The 22,623-nt window shown below is 39.3% G+C and overlaps 1 protein-coding gene across 5 annotated transcripts in view; it reads left to right on the top strand.

Annotated features, from left to right (window-relative positions):
• BICD1 (BICD cargo adaptor 1) overlaps positions 1 to 22,623 on the top strand; it is a 146,034-nt gene that overhangs the window by 102,637 nt on the left and 20,774 nt on the right. For all 5 annotated transcript variants that reach the window (XM_054386480.1, XM_054386484.1, XM_054386482.1 and 2 more), the window contains exons 3-6: positions 3,695 to 3,847; positions 5,770 to 6,207; positions 11,842 to 12,936; positions 17,805 to 17,956. In XM_054386480.1, coding sequence (XP_054242455.1) covers positions 3,695 to 3,847; positions 5,770 to 6,207; positions 11,842 to 12,936; positions 17,805 to 17,956 — 1,838 coding nt within the window. The remainder of the gene's footprint in view (positions 1 to 3,694; positions 3,848 to 5,769; positions 6,208 to 11,841; positions 12,937 to 17,804; positions 17,957 to 22,623) is intronic.

The raw sequence follows: 22,623 nt of genomic DNA, 5'->3' as shown, positions 1-22,623 counted from the left end.
ATCCTTTATGTATCCCCAAGATAAGGGAGAACCAAAGTAGATAATGAAACTGGATTTGTTTTAAAATGAAAACTTCAAAACACCACCAATTTCCAGGGAGTTCAGTTTATGGGTCCACAGTTCAGGAAATCAGGAGTCACCAGAGCTCAAATCTCACCCTGAATATGAACCACTGTCCCTTGCCTAGTTTGCTTTTCTTAAGTATACAGATAGGACACAAGAGTGTAAAAAGTGGCTTCCTTGGGCAACACAGTGTGTGTTCAGGCATAAAGATGACCTGGGGAGGGATCTTTTTTTTTCCATAATTCTTTCTTATAATTTCAACATTAGACTTTTGAATTCTTTCATTTTGCAGTACCTTCTCAACTGCAATTATTTGATATTACGCAATGTACTACACTGTATCTACATGTGCAATACAACGTGCTCTATATGTAGCATATGGAATGCACTACTTTAAAAGTCGTCACTGAGTCAAAAATGAATAGGATATTCATATACAGTGCATTTCATTTTGGTAGTAAGTACAAAAGTTTATTATTTAGTATTTGTATTCCACTGATACTCAGAGTCCTGCCAGGATTGAAGTGATGGTTGCATTATACAGATTTGATCTTTGCCCCTCTAAAACCTAAAAATGCCTTCCAGTTTTCATATATGCAAGTCTGAAAACCCAGAGATGTCTTCTACTTTTCATATATGCCAAGCCTGAAAATATTTCTACTAGTGGATAGGTGACCTGAACAGACTTTATCTTATCTGAGCCTTCTGTTTTTAATTTCTCATGGTCTGTTCCGTTATATGTAGGTTCATTAGACATGCTATGTGACTGACATCTTCCGCAATTAGTGTTCATGTATAATTAGATGCAATGCTGACAAAGACTCTGTTGTTTTCTATAGTTTCAGAGAAAGGCCTTTTCCTCCTTCTTCGTCACCAATCTGTTAAAACCATTGCATCATGTTCAGCTGGTGACTGGGACTGAAAATAATGTGCAGTAATTAAACTGTTGCTTGTATATCATTAGCTCCACCTTTTGGATTAATTTGGGTTTTACAGATCCAGTAGGTTTTACAGATTGTAGGGCAATCCTCACCACAAACGTAAAAAAAAATCTGAGGCAGTGCTCTAGTAAAAGCATCTGGCTCAATTGCTTTACCCTGCAAATGTAATGTTTAGTGCTTGATTACCAGTAAAGTTTAATTACAAATTATATTGCTAATAGTTTGGGTTACATTGTCCTCTAGTGGCTCATATGGATAACTGCCCTGCTGCCACACTTTCTGCCATGTGTTTTAAATCCCATCATACTGTTTTCATACCAGTCTGTTTTGCCACTGATTCAGCAGCCAAATGAAATCATAGAATCACAGAATTGTTTTGGTCAGAAAAGACCTTTAAGATCATTGAGTCCAACCATTATCTACCTTTAACATGGTGCCAAAACATATTTGCATCTTACTGCCACTGTATCAATACAGCAAGATCTATCCTCTATAACTGCCTATTGTCTGCTTAAGGAATACATATTTTAAATAGTTCAAAATAACAATAGAGAGTTGTGAGAAGTTACTGTGTTTAATCAACAAATACATCCTGCTTACTGACAGTAATAAGGGATAAACTCAGCATATGCTTTTTAAAATTAGGTTGAAGGCCAGTTCCCTTCCACAAAATGCACAGAGATTTCCTATGAAGGGAAAAAAAGCAGAGCATGTCCTGTGGCTGCTCACACATGAACACTGACAAGGCCAGGCTTTTGCCCTGTACACTCCAGCAAGATGATACCTCATGTTCTCTTTCGCTGTTTGCAGCAAAAGGAAAGACAAAGATGTGCTCTGACTGTGCAGAATTAGTATGAGAGGATTTTCAAAGTAGCATGCCTTGTACTCTTTCAGGGAAACAATGTGTCAGGATTCAGTAAAAATTCTTTGCTCATGTCCTCTATTTCTGGCCACACTTTTTCCTTCCTCCCTTTTCAGAGACTCCTTCCTTTCAACCAGCAGTGTGACTGTGTGCATTGGGTGGATGTCAGATGGTTGCTCTTGATTCCCTGGGCTGATCATCTTCCAAACACCAAGAGAGTTGCAGAGTAGGGTAATTACACTTGACACAGTAGAGTCATGAATTTGGTGCTGTCCACGTACTGTCTCAGAATTGCACATATACCCACATCTATGAAGTGCTAATAACTGGCACACCTGAGAGTGTGCTGACAGAAACAAAATGTATACAGGCAGCTCTGAGGTATAAAATGCCTTGATCTCATGAAACTGTCTGCAGTGCCATTCTTACAGTTCACTCAGAGGTTTATTAGGCAGTGATGGATGCAGGAATAGTTGCAGAGTTACTTTTATCTAGAGTTCTCTGACTCTTCTGCCACTGGGGATATTTTAAACCAAAGGCATGCCTTTGGTTAAGAATTCATGTAGGGTCTTTTTTTGATTCTTAATTCACTGCCAGGAGGGGGAGATGATGATTTTAATTTCTTTCTTAACAAAAAGGCTTCATTTTAAAAAGTGGTTTTGTAACTCTTGCATCAAGATTTTCTCCACCAACACCCCACCCCCCCCCCATGTTTTGCAGTACTGTTTTCCATGGGTTTACAACTGTTTATTTCACTTAAGTGCTAAGCAAAATTCTGTTTATTCTCAATTCAGAATGTGTGGTTTTACACTGTTTAGAGCCCTCTGACTATGATTTCTGCTGTAATACTTTTTTTAAACATTCACCAGGTAGCTCTCAGGCCACTAACTGTTCTCTTTCCACACTGAAATCTTTTACAGAAATCCATTAGTGCTTCCCAGGTGTGCTCTTTCTGACAGCCAGCAGGCAGGTGGCATCATTAAGGTGGCAGTAGTGCTTCCTTCCATCAGCTGTTGTGGCAATGCTCAGGTTCTTCCTGCAGCCAAGAAGATGTGACTGATTAGTTTGTTCTTATTTATCAGGAAAATGCAGGCTTCTCTTCAGGATTGAGGGGGAGCTTGCTCCTATTTTCCATGTTGATTGCCATTCTCTTCCAGCTGTGTGTTAACTCCATCTTCCTATGGAGTGTTTTATATCCGAGTCAAACTCAAGGCAGAGGTGGAATCCAATGGAAGCAATACTTGGTAAAACTGATGCCTTGTGACCTATCTCCTAAGGCTGTCTGGGAACTGTATATTCCAATGGGAAAATAAAAGTGTTGACCTTGTGTGTTCTCAGACTGCTGGGTGCATCCTGCTCAGCACAGCAATGCATTTGTCAGGCTTTTCAAGAGCCTGGCAGGTCCCCCCACTTATCTGTGTGCCTCTAAATGTGTGCAGATATACAGATGTGGTGAGTGCACCTTGCTCAGTAACAGGTCTGAACAGATGCTGTTACTCATTGCATTTCTGTATGGATGTAGAAAGCATCCTTCAGTGGAAAACAGGTGGTAATATTATTTAAATCCAATTGTATCATAGAGCAATATAACTAAGGAGATGATAAAGCCTTGCCAGGTTTTCTGTTTCAATAAGCATCTGTTTTACTCAAGCTTCCTTATCAGATATTCTAATTACTGCCTGAAATTACCGCATGGCCTCAGATTAAAAGGTGTGTGTCTTTTGATTTGAACTGCTAAATCTTTTCTCTTTGAGGAATAATTCTTTGTTTGGCCTTTCTTAAAGTATCCATGCATGAACAGTAATGTACTTGCATTTTCTCTCATCAGAATAACGAAATGGTGGAACTACAAAGGATACGAATGAAAGATGAGATTCGAGAGTACAAGTTTCGAGAGGCGAGACTCCTGCAGGACTACACTGAGCTTGAAGAAGAAAATATCACTTTACAGAAACTGGTGTCCACACTGAAACAGAATCAAGTAAGCATCAAAGGATTCTAGGCACTACGCTGAAAAATGAACACCTTTTTCACAGATTTCCATAGTATGATTCCACAGAGCACTTTGATAGAAGTTTCTTAGTATGGGTGGTTTCCAGTTGAGTTCTTACTAAATGCTTACTCTAAAACAGTGTTATTGCCCATTTCTGACATATGAGCAGACCCTTTCCTCAGTTTTAGGAAAATCTTGTGGAATATTTCTTTGCAGAACTTTGAAATAGCAGAGTAATTATTAAAACAGAGGAAATTGTATATTTTTGCTTCCTGCTTTTCATCTCTTCCCTCCCTGCATGCTGAACTCAATGCCCAGTGACAAAGTTCAGCCTTTAACTTCCTCTCAGTTTTTCTTGCATTTCCTTGCCTTTTCTGAAACAGAGAAAAGAGGAAATAATCTGTTTCCCACTCTCCTTTTTTTTCTACTCCCTGTGTTTTCCTGTACCAGTGTTGCTGTCCTCTCAGACATGCTAACCTGCAAGTTTGTCAAGCTTCAGAAATAGGTGAAGAGATGTCAGATGTTCCTAGGTTTGTTTTGTTTTGTTTTCCTCATTACAGCAATTTGCAGCTGCAGTACTGAATGCACCCCCAAGGAATCACACCGTTGCCTCCAAACAGAAGTAGTCATTGGGTCTGTTCTCTCCCACTTACAAAAAGCACAGCTTCCTTTGCTGCTGGATATACATACACTGCTGCTGAAGCAATCAAGAACACAGTTGTACTTTAAATTGAACAAACAAGAGTTGTTGTAATATAACAATAATATAATTGTTATAATTGTTATAATTATAATATAAGAAGAGTTAACTTGCAGTGATCAATATTTAAGTATCCAGGCTGGATAGTCTGCCTTTTACACACTGTCCAGGCTAGCATAACAAGGCACTCCATAACTCCATTTCTGTAACTGCTAGCAGATGGATCTGCCCCTCCAGTCAGAAAAGATAATCCAGTTTCTAAATGTAGATTTGAAAATATAATGGATTTTCCTTTTCTGTTTAAGAATTCCCAGTATGAATACCTTAATAAAATACTGCACCTCAGCGTGGGATGGGGAGCTTGTCCTCTGAGAAGGAGAAAGACCAGTGAGTCCCTCCAAGCCTGGCAAGGCTGCACAAGGTCACTGGAGGACATGCTTCAGGCAGCACTGTCAGAACAACAGGTTGCCAAGTGCTCCAAAATTACATCTCCAACACACTGTTCAAGGACTGTGTAGCTGGATAAGCTGTCTACTACATTTATCTGGAAAATGTAAAATCTGTAAAAATTTGGGGCATCTTAAGTTTAAAATGATTGTATGAATGGTTTGCTGTTAAAATTTTTAACTTAAATGCTTCTTGAATGATAGAGTGTCTTGCATGACACAGAAGAGAGTTGAGGCTCTTCAACCATTTTTATACTTCCCATCCATGCTTTTGAAAATGACTAAGACACAAAGATACTTGAGAGTATCTGTGCCTCAGTGACTTTACATCTGGTAAGAATTTAGATATGAAGTCATCTTCAGAATACTTGCAATCAATAAATCACACTATATTAACCTGAGATCTATACATACCATGGTATACCAGCATTGCTTATGGCAATTCATAATAAATCTATAATTAGCCTGGCACTTGCTACTATGCAACCTTCATCCCATGAAATATTTTGTTTATCCTCATAAGTTACTCAGAAAAGGGTGTTATGTTTTTTGATTCTCACGTGCTGAAAAAGTGAGCAGTGGAGTTTTTAACAGTGGAAGCTCCACTTGCAGTTTCTGTGCAGCCAGCTTTTTGCATCTACAGGCAACGTCTGCTATTTCGAATGGTAGTTTCTGTAACACCTATTTCAATAAGGCTGATAAATGGCAGGTTTTCATAACTCAAGTTTTAGTATTATGAATGTTCTCTGTCTTGTCTAATTCAGGTTGAATATGAAGGCTTAAAGCATGAGATTAAACGATTTGAGGAGGAGACAGTGTTGCTTAATAGTCAGCTAGAAGATGCCATTCGACTGAAGGAGATTGCTGAGCATCAGCTGGAGGAAGCTCTGGAAACATTAAAAAATGAAAGGGAGCAAAAGAACAATCTGAGAAAGGAACTCTCGCAGTATATTAACCTCAGTGATAGTATGTATAATAACCATATTAATATATCAGTAGATGGATTGAAGTTTGCAGAGGATGGGGGTGAGCCCAACAATGATGACAAAATGAATGGACATATCCATGGGCCTCTTGTGAAACTCAACGGTGACTACCGAACTCCCTCGGGTAGGAAAGGAGAATCTCTGCATCCTGTCTCTGACCTCTTCAGTGAACTTAACATATCAGAAATACAGAAACTGAAGCAGCAACTCATGCAGGTAAGAGCTGAATTTAATCTCCTGTAGTGTTTAGAAACACATCCTACAGACCCTAGTGCCAGCTTTTGTAATTATTTCCCCCACTGATGTTCTTGACCATGTATGTCCTGTTCTCCGACTTCTTTCTTCGTATCTAGATTTTGCTAGAAATATCCCTAGAAAACAGAAAATCTGTCTGTGAAAAGTCAGTGTGATCTGAGCAGATGTTTATCAGGAAGAGGAGGAAGGAACCTTGTTGCTGCAGTTGCAGGTGGCTAGATTGCTTCTTCCTAGTTGGATGATGGGAAATGTCCCTGAGCTTGCTAGTGGAATAAAGTACTTTCGTAACTATCTGGAAAAAAACTCACTAAAATACAGACAGACTTGATTGTGTTCCTTTGCAAGTCAGAGGGAGTTTGCCATTAAATTCATTTGGAACAAGGTTTGGCATACTGTCAGAAGAGAACAAAAGGAGAGGAGTGCTCCTCTTAATAACTGTGCACTTGGAGAGCATGTGGCGTATGGGATGTCACAGAGTGCTGTTGTCCATGCTGGCAGTCCCAGCGGATGTGCAGGCTGCAGGGGGTGCCTTGGGGACCATACAGCAAATGTTTGTTCTCTATTCATCTGAGATCAGCCCAGGCAGAACCAGAATAGGAACCTGGGATGCAAGCCAGATCAAAACTTGAGCTGCCAGCCCCAAAGCTGACGTCATCTTAGAAGGGGTACAATGCCACACAGAGCAAGGGTCCCACTGCCCAAGCTGTTGAACATCTTCTCTACCACAAAAGCTTGAAAGGTTTTAGCATTGTGAGGGAAACATCCAGCATTTTCTAGCTACAGGCTTCCAAAAAAGTGCCTTCTACAGAGAGTAAATGTCAGTCCTTTACTGCTTAAAATGTAAAAGACAATTTGGAAGTAGAGCAAACCCATTTTCAGTGCTTGCTAGAGAACAATAAATCCTTACGTGGTCTGTCCTATATTTGCTGAAAAGTTAATTGTTTTATTTACTTCATTGCCAAACTCACTGTGGGAAGTTTTGATCTGAGCTGTGACATGGCAAACACTGCTGACACCTAGGGCTTTGCATAAATAACTTTGACACAAGACATATCTAATTTGAGGGAAAAATTTTCTTTATGTGGAAAAATCCTGTCAAACTTTGCCAGTAATTAAAAGGTAAAGGGTGTGGATGTATACATTTATGTATAGGCTATATGCACATATATATTATATGCAGCTTTTTATTTAGTTCAGAAATACAATATTAAAAACTAAAAGACATAGATTCAGAAGAAATACTTTGGAATGTTCAGATTTTAAAATACACTGTAATGATTTCAGTCATAATTTAGAATGAAGTCTATGCAATATAATTTTGGAGTAAAAGCTTCTTGGAAATTAAAAAAAAGTTAGTTTTGGTATGTTTTGTCTTGATTTTATTAAATTAAATAGGGAGCTTGATGAATCAGCAAACTTCTACTTGAAAGATACTGAAACTCTTTTTATAATCTCTAATTAAAAAACATATTTATTTTACATGTCTTAAAGAGGCAGCCTTCTGACAGTCACTAGTGAGGAACTTAGAACCCTAGAAAATAAATATAATAATTTTTTGGTCACAATGTTTTGCAGTGCTGGAGCCCATAGTCTCCACCATTGCTTGGCATTCTAATACTGTTAAAAGGTTTTAGGTTTAAAAAGAAAGACTACACCTGGCTGGAAAGCTGATTTGTTTAGATACTGAAAAGGCTTGCTACAAAACACTGATGTGAACATTTTACAAAGTGATCATCTTCCCTGTTGAGTTGTATCAGCTCACCTTGGGTCACACAAATTAAATGTGAAAAATTCCTCCAAAATTTTCCTCATCGTAGCTGGGATATTTAATGACAAAAGGTCTTCAGTAAAACTGGATTTCTTTCTTTTTCTTCTTTGCCATGTGGTATTCATTCAACTGTATCTCAGTATTTGGTATGTGTTCCTCTTGTTTTCTCTGAAGTGGCTGTACTATGACAGTTGCTGAAAAAGCTGATCCTCTCTTGGGAACTACTTTTATGTTTGTAGGAAAGAAGGCTCCTCTTTTTGAGTGAAGCAAGCTTCAGATTTGCCTTTTTTTCACATGTGGCAAAATTTTTCACCTTTTAGTCTCCAAACAAAGCCCTCTCTAAAACAGTCAGTATGACAGATATAATCCCTTCTGCACCTTTAGGGTGCTGCTGCTCCACAATCTATGCTGATACCCAGGAAGGACTTAATTGTAACTATTCCCTTTCCATCTTTTAAATCCACTTAGTAACAAATGTCTTGCTGAAATTCTGGTATTCTGAGATTGTCTCAGAAAAACTCAAAGCTGTCTGCTTTTCCTTCAGGTTTGTTGTTCAGAGGAAAGAATTCTCTATCTTCTCTTTAAAACCTAGGACTCCTTTGTTCCTTCCATGGTGATGCTTTCCCTGTTCCTGAGGCCAGCACTGTGTTTGGAAAATTTATATTTAGTTCTCTTATAAAACAAAGAGGAGAAAATAAATGAATAAATGAATGAATAAATAAATAAATCATGCATCCCACTTTCTGATAGTCTTCTCTAGCTGCCTGGTACTCTCTGACAAATATGACAGAGCTGAGATTCAAGGTTCTTGAGCTGACTTTCTCTCAATTTTTTCTAGTCCCCACTAGGAATTTTCACTGATGTTCTAGTGTTATTAGAAAAAGGAAAGAAAGGATAAATAGCAAGGGTAAAATTGGTTTCTGTAAGTAAACAGTAGAGAAAATTGGGAAGGAATTTCCAAGTGAAATCTTTGAAAGGAAAGGATGCATCACGAAAAAGGTACATCTAGTTTTGAATTGTTTTTATTTTCATTTCAAGATGCAGCTACTAATTTCAGTGTTTAAAAAAAAAAAAAAAAAGCTCCACCAACTGGACTGAAAAATAACTGCAATCCCCAAAAGTTTGCTGTGCATGGCAATAGGAGTATAGTATTGTCTAGAACAAAAAATATAGTTACCATACTTGGAAACAGCAGAGTCATTAATACGTAGAAGGTGTGCTTAGGGCTGAGTTGGAACTTTGGGCTTTTTTCCTTAGAAGTAGGAGCAGGTACTTATAAGTTTAAACACAAGTAAATAGGTTAATCCATAATTACTGGGTCAGAATGTGTAAAATGTAGTAGATCTGTGTATTTAATTTTATCTGCTCTCCACAATGGCATATGGGTTTTAAAAGTGGCTTCCCCCACCCCACACCTTTTTTTTTTTTTTTTCTGGAAAGAATCCTATTTGAAAGAATTTTTGTTTCCAGTTCACACTTATGTTCAGAAGAGAAATTATCATAATGATCCCAATTAGCTCTGTTATAGTTTTCCTTCTGGCAGGATAGATGATGTCTAATTTAAGCAGACACTAAAACACTGTGCTGCTTTAACATCAAATTGTTTTCTTGAAGGAAAGGCCTTCTGGCTGTAAGCTCTATTTTTGTTTTCACATGAGTGCAATCTACATTACCTGCTTTGGTGTGAACTTGCCCACAGTGTATCCATGCACCTTAAAAAAGCCAACTGCCTTTTGGTGTGTAATGTATGGATCTTTACTACCTATATGATTTTTTTTTTTTTTTTGTTCTCATATGTAGCTCACCTTATCAACCTGAAGGAAGAAATACTTTCATATCTGATGACAGTAACACAATTAACACCTAGCTTGTTATACCAGGTGGTAACAACCAGAGTTATGTTGAATGTTTTTGGGGTAGCAGACCCAGGGCAAACTGCTTGATGGAAAAAAAAACCCACAGAGGGAATCTCGTGGAGAGGCTGGTGGGTCAATCTCTGAGACTCCTCAGGTCATGGCTGACTGAGAAATCTGTGGAAAGTTGTTACATTTTAAGAAGATGCCCTTGGCAAAGGGGGATGCTTTCCTGTTTTCCCTGGGTTGGCATGGAGGATGAGCAGTAAGGGGAGTGGCTTGACAGTATGAGGCAGCAACAGGGGAATACTATCAAATGGACCAATATACTCACAGTACTCATCTGTCCTCTTCTGCACAGACTATGAAGTGCCTAAAATGAAGCACCCTATATGTAAGAAGACAGATTTTTCCTGGATCATAAAATAAAGACAAGTTTGGCCCTGCGGTTTTAGTTTGGCCCTGGGTTGTGTGGTTTGGTGGTTGGTTTTGGTTGCATGAGTTGGGTTTTTCTTTGGCTTTGTTTGCTTTTAATAAGTCACCTGTACACAAAAAAACTAGGCTGATTTTTTTAGGTGTTTTTAACATGACTTCTATTTCTATTCTTGCAGTTTTTGCCTGCAGTTTATTGCAGGTTCTAATGTTTTGAAAGCCTGTCTGTAAAATCAGAGTACCATAATATGCTTAATACTTCTGAGCTGCAATCATTGCCCAAATGCCTTGTTAGGATAAAATAGGAGTCTGGAGCACTGCTTGGAACTTTTTGTGAGATGGATTAATGCCTTTTTGGTCTCCAAAAGGCTTTTCTTTTCCTTCAGTGAGATCTGTGATGACCAATTTGACTATCTTCCAAATACTGCATGGGGGAATACTGATAGGGAATGAAAGTTAATTTTAAAAGGGTTTTTCAGAACTGACAAATTTAAATTCTCTGAATCAGTAATTCAGGTGCTCATAAAGGGAATGCAGAGTGTGCCATTTGCACTGCATGTGTAAACACAAGGCTGAAATACTGCAACCATGGGAAAGAAAACGCAGTAGACCTGGTAGGCTCAGGATCCCACTACAAAAGCCATTAAAGCAAGAAGGATCCCATCTCCTTGTGCCTTCCACTACTTCCCAATTCACAACTCAGAACAGGACAAAGGCATAAAACAAGATGGAGTATTACACTTACAACTTGAAATTGGGAATGTTTCAGGGTTGTTAGCATGAGTAGCAAATGACTGAGCAGATCAAACGAAGTTTTTCTTGTTCACTTGATTTAAGACGCTGAGCATTAAATCTTCTAGAGTCCTTCTCCACAACATCTTCTGCTGTGCACCATGCACATTTCTCTGTGTCTGTTCAGAAAGGAACTTATGAGGTCAGAACCATTTTATGCCACGAACCCTGCTTTTTCTGTCTTGCCCTTAAAAGGACTTACAGTTCCCCACTGGAGATGAGGAGTCGTGGGAGGTTGCATGTCCTCAGTTTCCTGATCTGTATTATTCCCACACAGCAGGTTATTTAATCTAATCCACAGAAAAGTACACAGCCATTTGTTTACTGTATTTGAATTCTGTAATCAAGCCTTAATGAAAGTTTCCAACAGTCCAATGATGTAAATAAATATTGTGAAGGGTTGGTAGAGATATTCATGGAGATATGAATTGAAACTCCATTGAGAAATGTATTATGCACCAAGTGGCATGGCTCGTAGTTGACAGTGATGCAGTTCATATGCTCATGGAACATATGTTGTAATCAATTGTGTATCATTACTCTGACCAGCTAGGCACTTAGTGTTTGGGCTATGTGACACTGCAAATTGTAACAGGCCAACCTGATAACCCTCTCAGAATTACATTCATCTCTTTGACAATTTAGGTGCATGCAGAATGGGGGAGTGGAATTGATGAATTCATTTGCAGAGCTTGGTGGTCAGCACAGGTAGAATGAGATCCTGGGTCTCTCACTTTGACTCTGTTGCAGGTGGAGAGAGAGAAAGCCATTCTCCTGGCCAATCTGCAGGAGTCTCAGACGCAGCTGGAGCACACCAAGGGAGCCCTGACTGAGCAACATGAACGAGTCCACAGGCTCACAGAGCATGTCAATGCTATGAGGGGGTTGCAGAGCAACAAGGAGCTGAAAGCTGAGCTTGATGGTGAGAAGGGCCGAGACCCCAGCGAGGAAGCACATGACTATGAAGTAGACATCAATGGCTTGGAGATCCTAGAGTGTAAATACAAAGTAGCTGTTACTGAGGTTATAGACCTTAAAGCAGAAATCAAAGCCTTAAAGGAGAAATATAATAAATATGTGGAAAACTACACTGAAGAGAAGGCCAAGTATGAGAGCAGAATCCAGACGTATGATGAGCAGGTGACAAGCCTGGAGAAGTCAACCAAGGAGAGCCAGGAAAAGATGGTCCACATGGAAAAAGAACTGCAAAGGATGACAAGCATAGCAAATGAAAACCATAATACCCTCAACACCGCCCAAGACGAGCTGGTGACATTTAGTGAGGAGCTGGCTCAGCTCTACCATCATGTCTGCCTGTGCAACAATGAGACACCAAACAGGGTCATGTTGGACTATTACAGGCAAAGCAGAGTCACCCGCAGTGGGAGCCTGAAAGGACCAGATGACCCTCGAGGTCTCCTTTCCCCACGGCTTGCAAGAAGGGGGGTGGCGTCACCTGTAGAAGCCAGGACCCCAACCGAGCAGGTGACAAAAGAGGCCACAGAGCCTGGCAAGGAACAGAGCCCGACAAAAACACCTACCATTTCTCCTGTCATCACAGCCCCTCCTTCCTCCCCTGTCTCTGATACCAGTGACATCCGCAAAGAGCCGATGAACATCTACAACCTCAATGCCATAATAAGGGACCAAATCAAGCACTTGCAGAAGGCTGTCGATCGGTCGCTGCAGCTGTCACGCCAGCGTGCTGCAGCTCGGGAACTGGCTCCCATGATCGATAAAGACAAAGAGGCCTTAATGGAAGAGATACTGAAACTGAAATCACTCCTGAGTACGAAGCGGGAACAGATTGCAACCCTGAGAGCAGTGCTGAAAGCCAACAAGCAGGTAAGTTGCTACTAAAGCAGTCAGTCGGGAATGTCTCTTGTTTATACAGGTCACTCGCAAGCTTTCCCAGGAGCACTTCAGAGAAGAGATTTTACTCACAGGTTATTTAACCTTTCACTCAATCATGGTGAGGGCAGACCTTTCTTCCCTTCCTCCCTGCTTCTTTTCAAGCCCTTTAATTCTGCTTTTCTCAGCACCTGCCATTCACCAAGGGCAAAGGCAGAAAAGCCTCTCCTCTGGAGCAAAGCAAAAGCAGAGGGGCAGGGAGGGATCAGCTACCATCCAGTCTGATGCACAGGCATGTTGATAGTGTTATTGCAAAATTACAAAATTGCCAATGCTGGAAAACAAAACAGAAGGTGTGTGGAGAGGTTCTCAGGGGTATGTTCACCCCTTGCCAAGGCAGGTACTGCTGGAGTGGTGGGGAGGACAAGTGTGGAGGAGACCACCTGGCCCAGCACTTCAGCAGCTGCAGGTGGCCCTGCTGGTGGGATGTATGGAACAGATGGTGCAAACAACCCATTGCACTCTTCTTGGCTGCTGGTGCACTCCACAGGCTTCAAAGTTCAATTGCAAATTTAAGGGAATTAAAAATAAATGTTATAAAAGATTAAGCACTCCTCAGGAAGAGAACGGCAGATGTAAGGGTGTGACTGGTGGCTTTGGACTGTACAGAAATTGGGTATTTGTTTGATAAGAAAGCAGGTTTTGATTTTTTTAAAATGGTTTTTCTTTTTAGTCAGAAATAATTTATCTTGCCGTTGTCATGTTTTTAATGCTTTAAGAAATAAAATCTGTGTTTCCTTCTTTAAAAAAAAAAAGGAAAAGGACATCACTACATGATAAAGCTGACTCAAACAGTAATTGCAATTTTTATTTTGAGACAGACTTGTTACAAAGCTATACTTTAAAAATTAAAAAAGGTAAATTATTACTTCAAAGCATTTTCACAGCTTAAAAAAAAATGATCAAACCATTTTATTTTGAGGTTTCAGCAATGCAAACAAGCTGAGAATTACTACGTTTTATATCAAATGCCAAAAGAGGACTGTATCATAGTGTGCTTTCCAAGAACACTGTCAATTTTTTTGCATAGCATATCCTCCTGAGCCCTGTATTAGATTACAGATCTGTGAACACTTAATGTTGAATTTAAGCATGCAAATAGTTCCATTTACTTTGGTGCATCAGCTTATGCCCAGGAATAAATCTGAATGCAAGAGGCTACAGCAGCAGAATTGTCATTGCAGTTGGCCTGGGACTTTCCTCATCTAAAAACAGCAGCACAGTGATCACCACACAGGGACATGGGTCCAACAGCTTGGGATACTATTAGATCATGACAGGATGAGATTTCAGGGTTAAAATTCCCAGTAGTCAAGTAATCTGAAATTACAGTTTCCAGTTTAATTGATTGTTGGTTCTGTAGCTGCGTTTCTAGAGTAATGGGGACTTATAAACTGCAACAATATTCTAATATATGTTGTGTCTTTTATAGCATTTCATCCATTCCAATACAACACATTAAATATTAATTCAAGTAATTAAATACTGTCTCTAGCTGAGCAATAATAGCACTGAGCAATTATAACTGGATTTTCTGTGTAATTAAGATGTAATTGAGGTATATGGATTTAGATAAAAAATAATTTTTTCCATTGGCATAGAGCTATCATTTATTTTTTTGATACTAGCAGAGAATCCAGCCCTTTTATTGCTGTCAGAAATAAAGCATGAGCCTAAATGTGCTCACTGAAATGGGAAAGATGGATTTGCTGAGGAAGAAGGTGCTATTACTTAAACTTTCATCTATTGGATAACAGCATAAACATTTTTAACTGTACAACTGGGTATAGAATCTTGCAGTACTGTTCATGCGAACCAAATATTGACACCCTCAAACTTTCAGCTTAAAAGATATAGTAATATAAAAGGGAAGGGGAAATTTAAACTTGGAGGGGAGGTCAGGGGGACAAGTTTTATTATGGTAGCACTACTGCCAGCCTCAACTGATGGGTGTATCTCAGGACCTAAATGCTCATAATGAGTCAAGATTCATCTCCTTGAGTTCTTCACCTTCAAAACAGTAAGTTTTTAAGCAGCAATTGGCTGGGGGTGTTTTTCAAACTCTTGTGGGTTTCACTTCAGATGAGCCTACAGAGGACATCTGGTTCAGTTATTCCCATGTGCTCCAGAATTGCAAGAGACAGAATTCAGATTTATTAAAAGCCTTCCTCAAGCCCTGATGAAGCTGTCATTAATATGAAACGATGTGTTTCATCACTTACATAGCATGGCAAGACACTGTTGGTACCCGAGGGTAGCAGGGGAGAGCTGCAGCAGGCCCCTGCGAGAGGAAAGCTTGAAGCCAGTGGGTTCTGGACACCCTGGCCCCTCCTGAGGCTCTGCAGGCTCTATATGATATCTCGTCGTGCATTGCAGCAAGGCTATTACAATTTGGTAACGCTCCAGAGACACTTCAGATGAAGCTTTTTGGGTTTTTTTGCTTGGAGTAATATGGGGGAAAGCAAGATGAGCACGACCAAATGCGCTCTAAAAATGGTAGGACCTACCCTTTCTAGAGGGCATTCAGATCCAGGAGGAAACACCAAACGCAGAACCAGAGCCCTGGATCTCCGATTCCGGGCTGTGTTTCTCCGGTGAGGTCCCACCCGTCTCCCGGGAAGCACGGGTGCTCTCTAGTGGCCATCAGGAGTATTGCATCAGCTGATTAAACCAGAGTTGTAAGGTGGCAGCACCCTTTCCCACAGTGCTTCATTTTCTCTATGTTGTTTTATGGAAAACTATAATAATTAAAAAAAAAGTTTAAAGATTTGACACAGTCTTTCCTCTGTTACCTTTATTCACTAAATAAATTATATGTCTAAGTTATTTTTTCATTTTATAGTGTTACCTGTGTGTCTAATTTACACTGATATCCAGACTAAATTATATGCAATATGTAATCCCACTGCTGAGACAACTTAAAAAAAAATAATTAAAGTCTAGCATTAGGTGACACATATCATTAACTCAGTTTTGTTCCTAAACAAAGGCAACTCTTTACATTAATTCTGTATTCAAAGATGAGATTTGATAGTTTAAGGGACATGGGGCTGTAACATCTGAATTCCTGCCTTAGGAGCAAAACAAAACTCAGTTTGAGCTGTAGAGTTTACCTGTGCTCTCATAAATTGCTTCTGCATCATTAGTGACCTGAAAATTCTTAAATAAATCTGATTTAGTCATATCTGTTAAATAGGAATTTGTTCTCTGATGCAGTATTTCCCAAGTTCCTCTTCAAAGAACTAGTTTTAGTAAATGTACTTAATCCATCTTTTCCATGTTAATTTATGAATCTACATTTTTTTCTCATGGCCAAAAACAGATAGAAAGCTGACAGTTTCTGCTTTATCTTGTCAAAGAGTAGGATGCTCTCTACCATCCTTGCACTATACCAAAGCACATGACAGCAAGGTTGAGAAAAGCTGCATTTTTTGGAATATATCTCTAAGTGCTTGATTTTTTTTTTTTTTAATGTGTATTGCTGATGATTTTGGATTTGGCATGGAAAACCCAACTATTTTAAATGTCAGGTAGTTACTAGTGGTGTAAAAAAAAAAAAAAATCTGTCAATGCAAACTCCTGTGAAAGTGGAGAAGGCATTATTGATGAGTGTATTTTAATGCTACCATTTCTATCTGCTCTTTCCTCAGACACAAATGAACAGGGTTGTCTTTTAGTAGGAGATGCTGATACTTCTTTTTATTATGAGACATTGTTAGTGGGAAATGTGTTGAGTTTCAGAAACTGAGTTTAAAAGAGATTTCCAGCTGTTGGGCCATTCCCACCTTTTTGTCATGTCTGCTTGCTTGTGATGGCTCAAGAACCCACAAGATCAACAGGACAAACTGTTTGATTGCCTGCATGAAATGCTGCAAATTCATGCTTTGCATGAAGTCAGAAAACAACCATAAGCCCCTCTGAGCAAATGTAAAAGGAAACCTTTTTTCCTTTATCTCACTCAACAGCAATATTTTCAAAGGTCTCACAGCAGCAGTAGATATAAAGCCTTTATAAAACTATGGACTTCAAATAAATTCAAAATGATACCAAACTTCATAGATAAAGTAGAAGGTTCAACTCTTATGAAAATAAGACAAATCTAACTATTAAAAGCCATAGAGCAGGAAATTAAGAAAATTTAATGGATGAAATTGACAAAAAAAAAAAAAAAGGAAGGAGCAGAAAAATATGAGGGGAAAGGTGATTACACAGCATTACTTTCCTGTTATGTGAAAATTGTAATTTACACTTTTTTTTATTCTTCTTTTTTTGGTAGTGGTTAAAGCTGCCAAAACAATGGTGGTTTGCTCAACAGTTGGTGTTGCCAGTGCTTAGATATAAAAGCCAGCCATCAGTTCCTGGCAGTCTTCTCACACAAGGAAAGCCTCAACTGATAGGAAGCATGTTAGTTCCTACTTGGGCTACATAGGTTGAGTCTCACATACCATGGGTCCTGCTTGCAAAGTGGTCATGGGACATATCTGACTGATTATTGCAGCTCATATGACAGCTCCTTAAGTTGTACTAACATTCAGTTGCACAGTTTTGCAGAGACATTGAAGGTGTTAGGTTATTGCTAGTGTGTTGAAATTGGCTTTGTCCTTCCAACTGCTTTCTCCTTATCCTGGTTTCATGGAGTAAAACTTAAAAAGAAACATTAAATGGTGCAGTGCAGTGGGGCTCAGGTCTAACTTTTTTCACTGTGTGAATGAAGAAAGAAATCAAAAGTAAAATCAGACGTAGCATCTTAGCTATTATCAGATAGCTGTCTTATAAGCATATATCCTTGTTTGTGTTTTCAGACAGCTGAAGTGGCACTAGCCAATTTGAAGAATAAATATGAAAATGAAAAAGCAATGGTGACTGAAACCATGACCAAACTGCGGAACGAATTAAAGGCTTTGAAGGAGGATGCAGCAACCTTCTCATCCTTGAGAGCAATGTTTGCAACCAGGTAAGGGAAATGGTTTCACTGTCTGGCTCAGCAAAGTAATATGTACGTGCTAAGTGAGAACAGACTTAGCTGTGTGTATTGGGTTCTTAAGAGACAGAAATTGTTTTCTGCAAGGTCAGAGGTTTGCTGGATGAAGGTAAATGTATCTTAGAGTGTACTCTGTACAAAACCTGCAAGCTTTCACATGCTACTGAGATGTGTGTCTTGGAATACAAAGCTGCAGAACAGCAATGTCAATACAACCTTGAGTAAAGTGTTATAAACGCCCATATGTGCCTCCAGTATATTTGCATTTATAGGGCTTTTCAAAGTAGAAATCAAACAGCAGATTTATGTGGCTGATTTACACATGCAGAAGTACGCAGCAATTCTGTCATGTAAAGCGGTTGTATGGTTAATGATGATCTTCAGAATCCCATATTTTCATTATCTTTAGATTTATTACTTACCACTAGTAAAATCTATTTCACCAGCCAGCCCATACTGTAATCCACCAGTAATAACTCTGAGGCCACTGGAGTTTCCCACTCTGGCGTGAACGGTTATTTTCTCTTGCTGTGATAGTGAAGTTATTATCTTCTCCCTCACAAGATAGAAGTTTCACTTACCTTCTGTAACGCAGTTCCTCCTGGCAGGATGGTAATTAATCAGCTCTCATGTTTCTTCCTCCCACACCTTCTTCAGAAGAGCTTTTGGTTTTAGCTGCTTTTTAAAAGGTTACCTACATTTTTAATTTCTTTTTTTTTTTAAAGCTCCAACATTTTCATCAATAAAGTCTCGACTCTCAAATTAAGGAAGGAAATGAGTATCTTTAGGAAATTATTCTGTTACATCGAGGCTTTTTTCCCCCTGTGGTCAAACACAATGAAAATTTTTTGCTCGTGCTTTAGTCTTTGTGCCTTATGCCCACATCTCTCCAATGCTCCCTGTGGTATAAATACAGGTGCCACCTCACCTCTTCCAGGCTACTAAGGACCTTTGTTGCTTAGTGAGAGTGGCAGCAGAAGCCAGGAGAGGGGGGAACGGAGGAGAGGGGACATTTACATGCCATGACATTGGTGCTGTGTACAAATTCATCATAGGTTCATCATCAGAAGAGTTCCATAATGGAAATGAAGAATCAGCTCAGCAGATGGTGTGAACCAAGGTAGCTCCATTGATTTCCTTAGCATCTAGAGATCTTTGTCAAGAAAGGAAAGTTGCATTTGTGTATCAGAAATGCATGTGCCCATCTTTATTTGCAAGCTCATTACTCTAGGAGACACATGAATGCACTAACTCTGAAAGGCCACCTGGGAGGCTACTAACTCAGAGGAGAGGAGTGGCATCATGAACATAAAGCAAGCAATGGTCTGGCATGGAGCATAAATCATCACCCTATGAGGTAAAACAAGTTTGCAAAGGATTAGAAGTTGCTACTAAAGGGAAAGTTAGGTGTGCTGAATTCTGTTTACCCTATTTGGGCATCCTCAGTGAATACCTCTGTTAGGTTTAAGGTTGGTGGGAGAAAGCAGTGTCTTTTCTGTGAGAACTAAATGATGCCATTCATTTAGGTGCCTTTTCTAGGTGTCTTGTGTGTAGGATACAATGAAGCTTCTGCTTCACTTCTAGGCACTGTAAGGACAATCTGGGTGACTTGCTGGGTTACAGATTTCTGCTTTGTAAGTACCTTATGTTAGTAGAGACAAAGCACACCCAAAGCATCTACTGCTGTTGATAGACTCCATGCAGTAATGATTAAACATGCAGTTCATGGCCTATAGAACATGTCCCTGCCCTGAGGTTTTTGGTTTTGCTCCGTATTTTCTGAGCACAGTCATGAAAAGTCATTCACTGCAAGGTCTTACACATTAGTGTGATCCTATAGATTTTTCTGTTATAAAATATTCCTTTTCCTTCCTTACTCAGGAATATAATGACCTTTATAATTAAATCAATCCTCTTAAATGTTCAAATCATTGACTCACTCTGAATAGTCAATTTGGAATAGCATTTAAGTAGCAGAGAGCTGATATACTATAGAGGTCTGTGGAAGAAATCTGTTTGAAAATACAAGACTAAGATTCTCCATGCAATAACATTAGAAGCAAAAGCACTCTTCAGCATAAAAAAGCAATTGTTTAGTCTCCTGTTGAACAAAACAGTGGTTTCCATGGTTATCCTGCATCACATGGTACTTACTCCTGAATTGGTACCGTAAGGAGAACCTCTCTCTGGTAGCAGAGTTATATTACAGATCTGAAAATTGGTTTATTATACTATTTGATAGGAAGAATAAAAGGATATTTCTCTAAGCCATCCTTTTCTCTTCATCTGGCCTGCCAATGGATGTTCATTTTGGTGCTGAACTGTATGATTTCCTCCTGAAATACACTGAAAAAGGTTATACCACCATATAAGGGGAGCACAGCACACCTGTGTCTGGTCTCAGCAGCAAAGTCAACACTTTTCTCCACAGCTCCCATGTGCAGAAAGCAGAAACAATCCTTTTTCTGTGTGGGTTTTGGTTTTTTTTTTTCACTGACCCTTGTGCTTCTTTAAATTCATTAAGGTCTTCATTTCTTTTCCCACTCTTAAGTCTTTCTGTCCTGCTTGTATTTCTGCTTCTACACTTTTTCATTTTGGGACTTTTTTTTCCCAATCCAAAATCTCCATGGTTCTTATCTCTACAAAATCCTTCTTCCCTCTTCATAAGCCTTGTGATCCCTTTCTGAATTTACTTCAGATCTGTCAAGAATATGTCCTCAATATAGTTCAAACTCCCTTTTCCCCCAAACACCTCTCAAGAAAAAGAAAGCAACAGCATATAAACCATTCTTTTCTGTGGGATGTATGGAGTTGACAGAGCAGAGCTGAAATTCTACAGCTCCTGCCTTTAGTTTGCTTATTTTGTCTCACCCTGCTTCTGGTTGTGCTGGACAGAAAAAAAGTTGAGGGCCTTTCCAGCCCCTTCTGTCATTTCCCCTCACTCCAGCCTCATGTTGCTGACCCAGGGAGGGATCTGTGGGGCAGCTGTGTGAAGCAGTGAGGCTGGTGCCAGAGGGCAAATGAGAAATAAGTTTTTTAAAACATTTTCTTTCCAGTCTAGAGTAGAAGTTGCTCTGGGAGAGGAAAAGGAGAGAAGTCTTGTACTGAAGAAGAAAAGGAAGTAGTTCTAAAACAGGATCCTAAAAGGACTGAGTCCCTACACATTCTTGCTTTCCCAGCCTAAATAAGAGATACTCAGAAGGAGAGAGCAGGAAATATTACTCATGATATTGCCACAGTCTTGACCTTGCATGCACTGATTTTATTAACTCCATCCCTCAAGTCTTTTTTTAATGATTAATATTTAAAGAAAAAGAGTGATGAAGAAATGGACTGGGAAGCTTGGACAGATCCTGGAGCGATCCTAAACGAGATAACATTTTATGAGCAAAAGAGAATTATGCTTATATGCTCATTATTAGAGTAGGGACCTGTCACTGTCAGTGTCTCTGGGTTTTAACTCAAGCTCTGCTATGGTTTATTTTGCCTAAATTGCACATAATCCTAACTCAGTATTTGGCTTGCATTCCTAGGCAAGAAAAATAGATGGAATTAGAAATCCTTTAAACTCCTATATAAGCTTTTTGGACCAGTTTATATACAGTATAAATGTCGGTGTGCTTCCATTCAAAGACAAGAGAAATGAGAAATTGGTCAATCTTGACTTTTGCTCTGGCAATACGTAGACCAGCAGAGAGCAAGATAACTGTGCAGTTTATTTAGTGATTTCTTGCAGCTTACACCTGTCCTGGGGCAAGGGAGAAGTTGTGCTCTGACTTAGGACAATATAATCTAACTTTTGTTAGTCACTACTATTTGAGATCTGTTCAGAGTGCTGGTGCTTCCTGGAGCCCTGCTTGGTCCACGATGATCTGTGCTGTGCCAGAAGTCATCTCTCTCAGGAGCTCTTAACCTTTTTCTTTCCTGGTATGCTGAGAGACTTCATGAATGTTCATAAAATGTGTGGGCTAAAGGCAATATGGATGTGTGTAATGCTTTTTTTCTTTTTTAATTGGAAACATTTCTTTTCATCCCACACTTGTGTGTAGCAGGGAGTATTTCAGTGAAGGGAAATGCCACGGCTGCAGACAGCAGCTACCTCCCACTGCATGAAATAACCTTCACTGCTGCAGACTTCAAGGAGATGTGAGGCTATTAACTCAGCAGTTTCTAAAGTTAATTATGGCCCTTACTTGTCTGCTTTAGGTTTAAACTTTCTGAGCATTTTTCTAAAAAAAACAAACAAAAAAAAAAAGCTTGAGCAACAGAACACAGAGACAATGGACGATGTGTTTGTGAAAAATAATAGGAAACTGTGAGTTGTGGTGCAGGTCAGATGACTGGAACCACTCAAACACTGTGGTGAACTGCCAAGAATGTGGGGTTGCTATTACAGGGTGACATCTAGGCAGGACATAGAATTAATCAGAACAGTTAGAAAATGTTGTATGAATGAAATTGGTTTTGTCTCAAGTATGAAGCCAAAGAACAGCATCTAGTATATCCAGGTCTCCTAGGACCAGCTCGTTACAGTTTCTAGCAGGAAATGAAAAGCAGATTTGTCTAAATCTGCTTTAGTAATATCTGCCTTCACAATATCTGCTTCTTTTTTTTTTTTTTTTTTTAAGTCCTTAGTTTTG

Source organism: Indicator indicator, chromosome 14 (assembly GCF_027791375.1).
Source record: "Indicator indicator isolate 239-I01 chromosome 14, UM_Iind_1.1, whole genome shotgun sequence".
Classification (NCBI taxonomy): Eukaryota; Metazoa; Chordata; class Aves; order Piciformes; family Indicatoridae; genus Indicator; species Indicator indicator.
The sequence above is the reverse complement of the archived record's forward strand: the minus strand, read 5'-3'. Positions and strand labels throughout refer to the sequence as shown.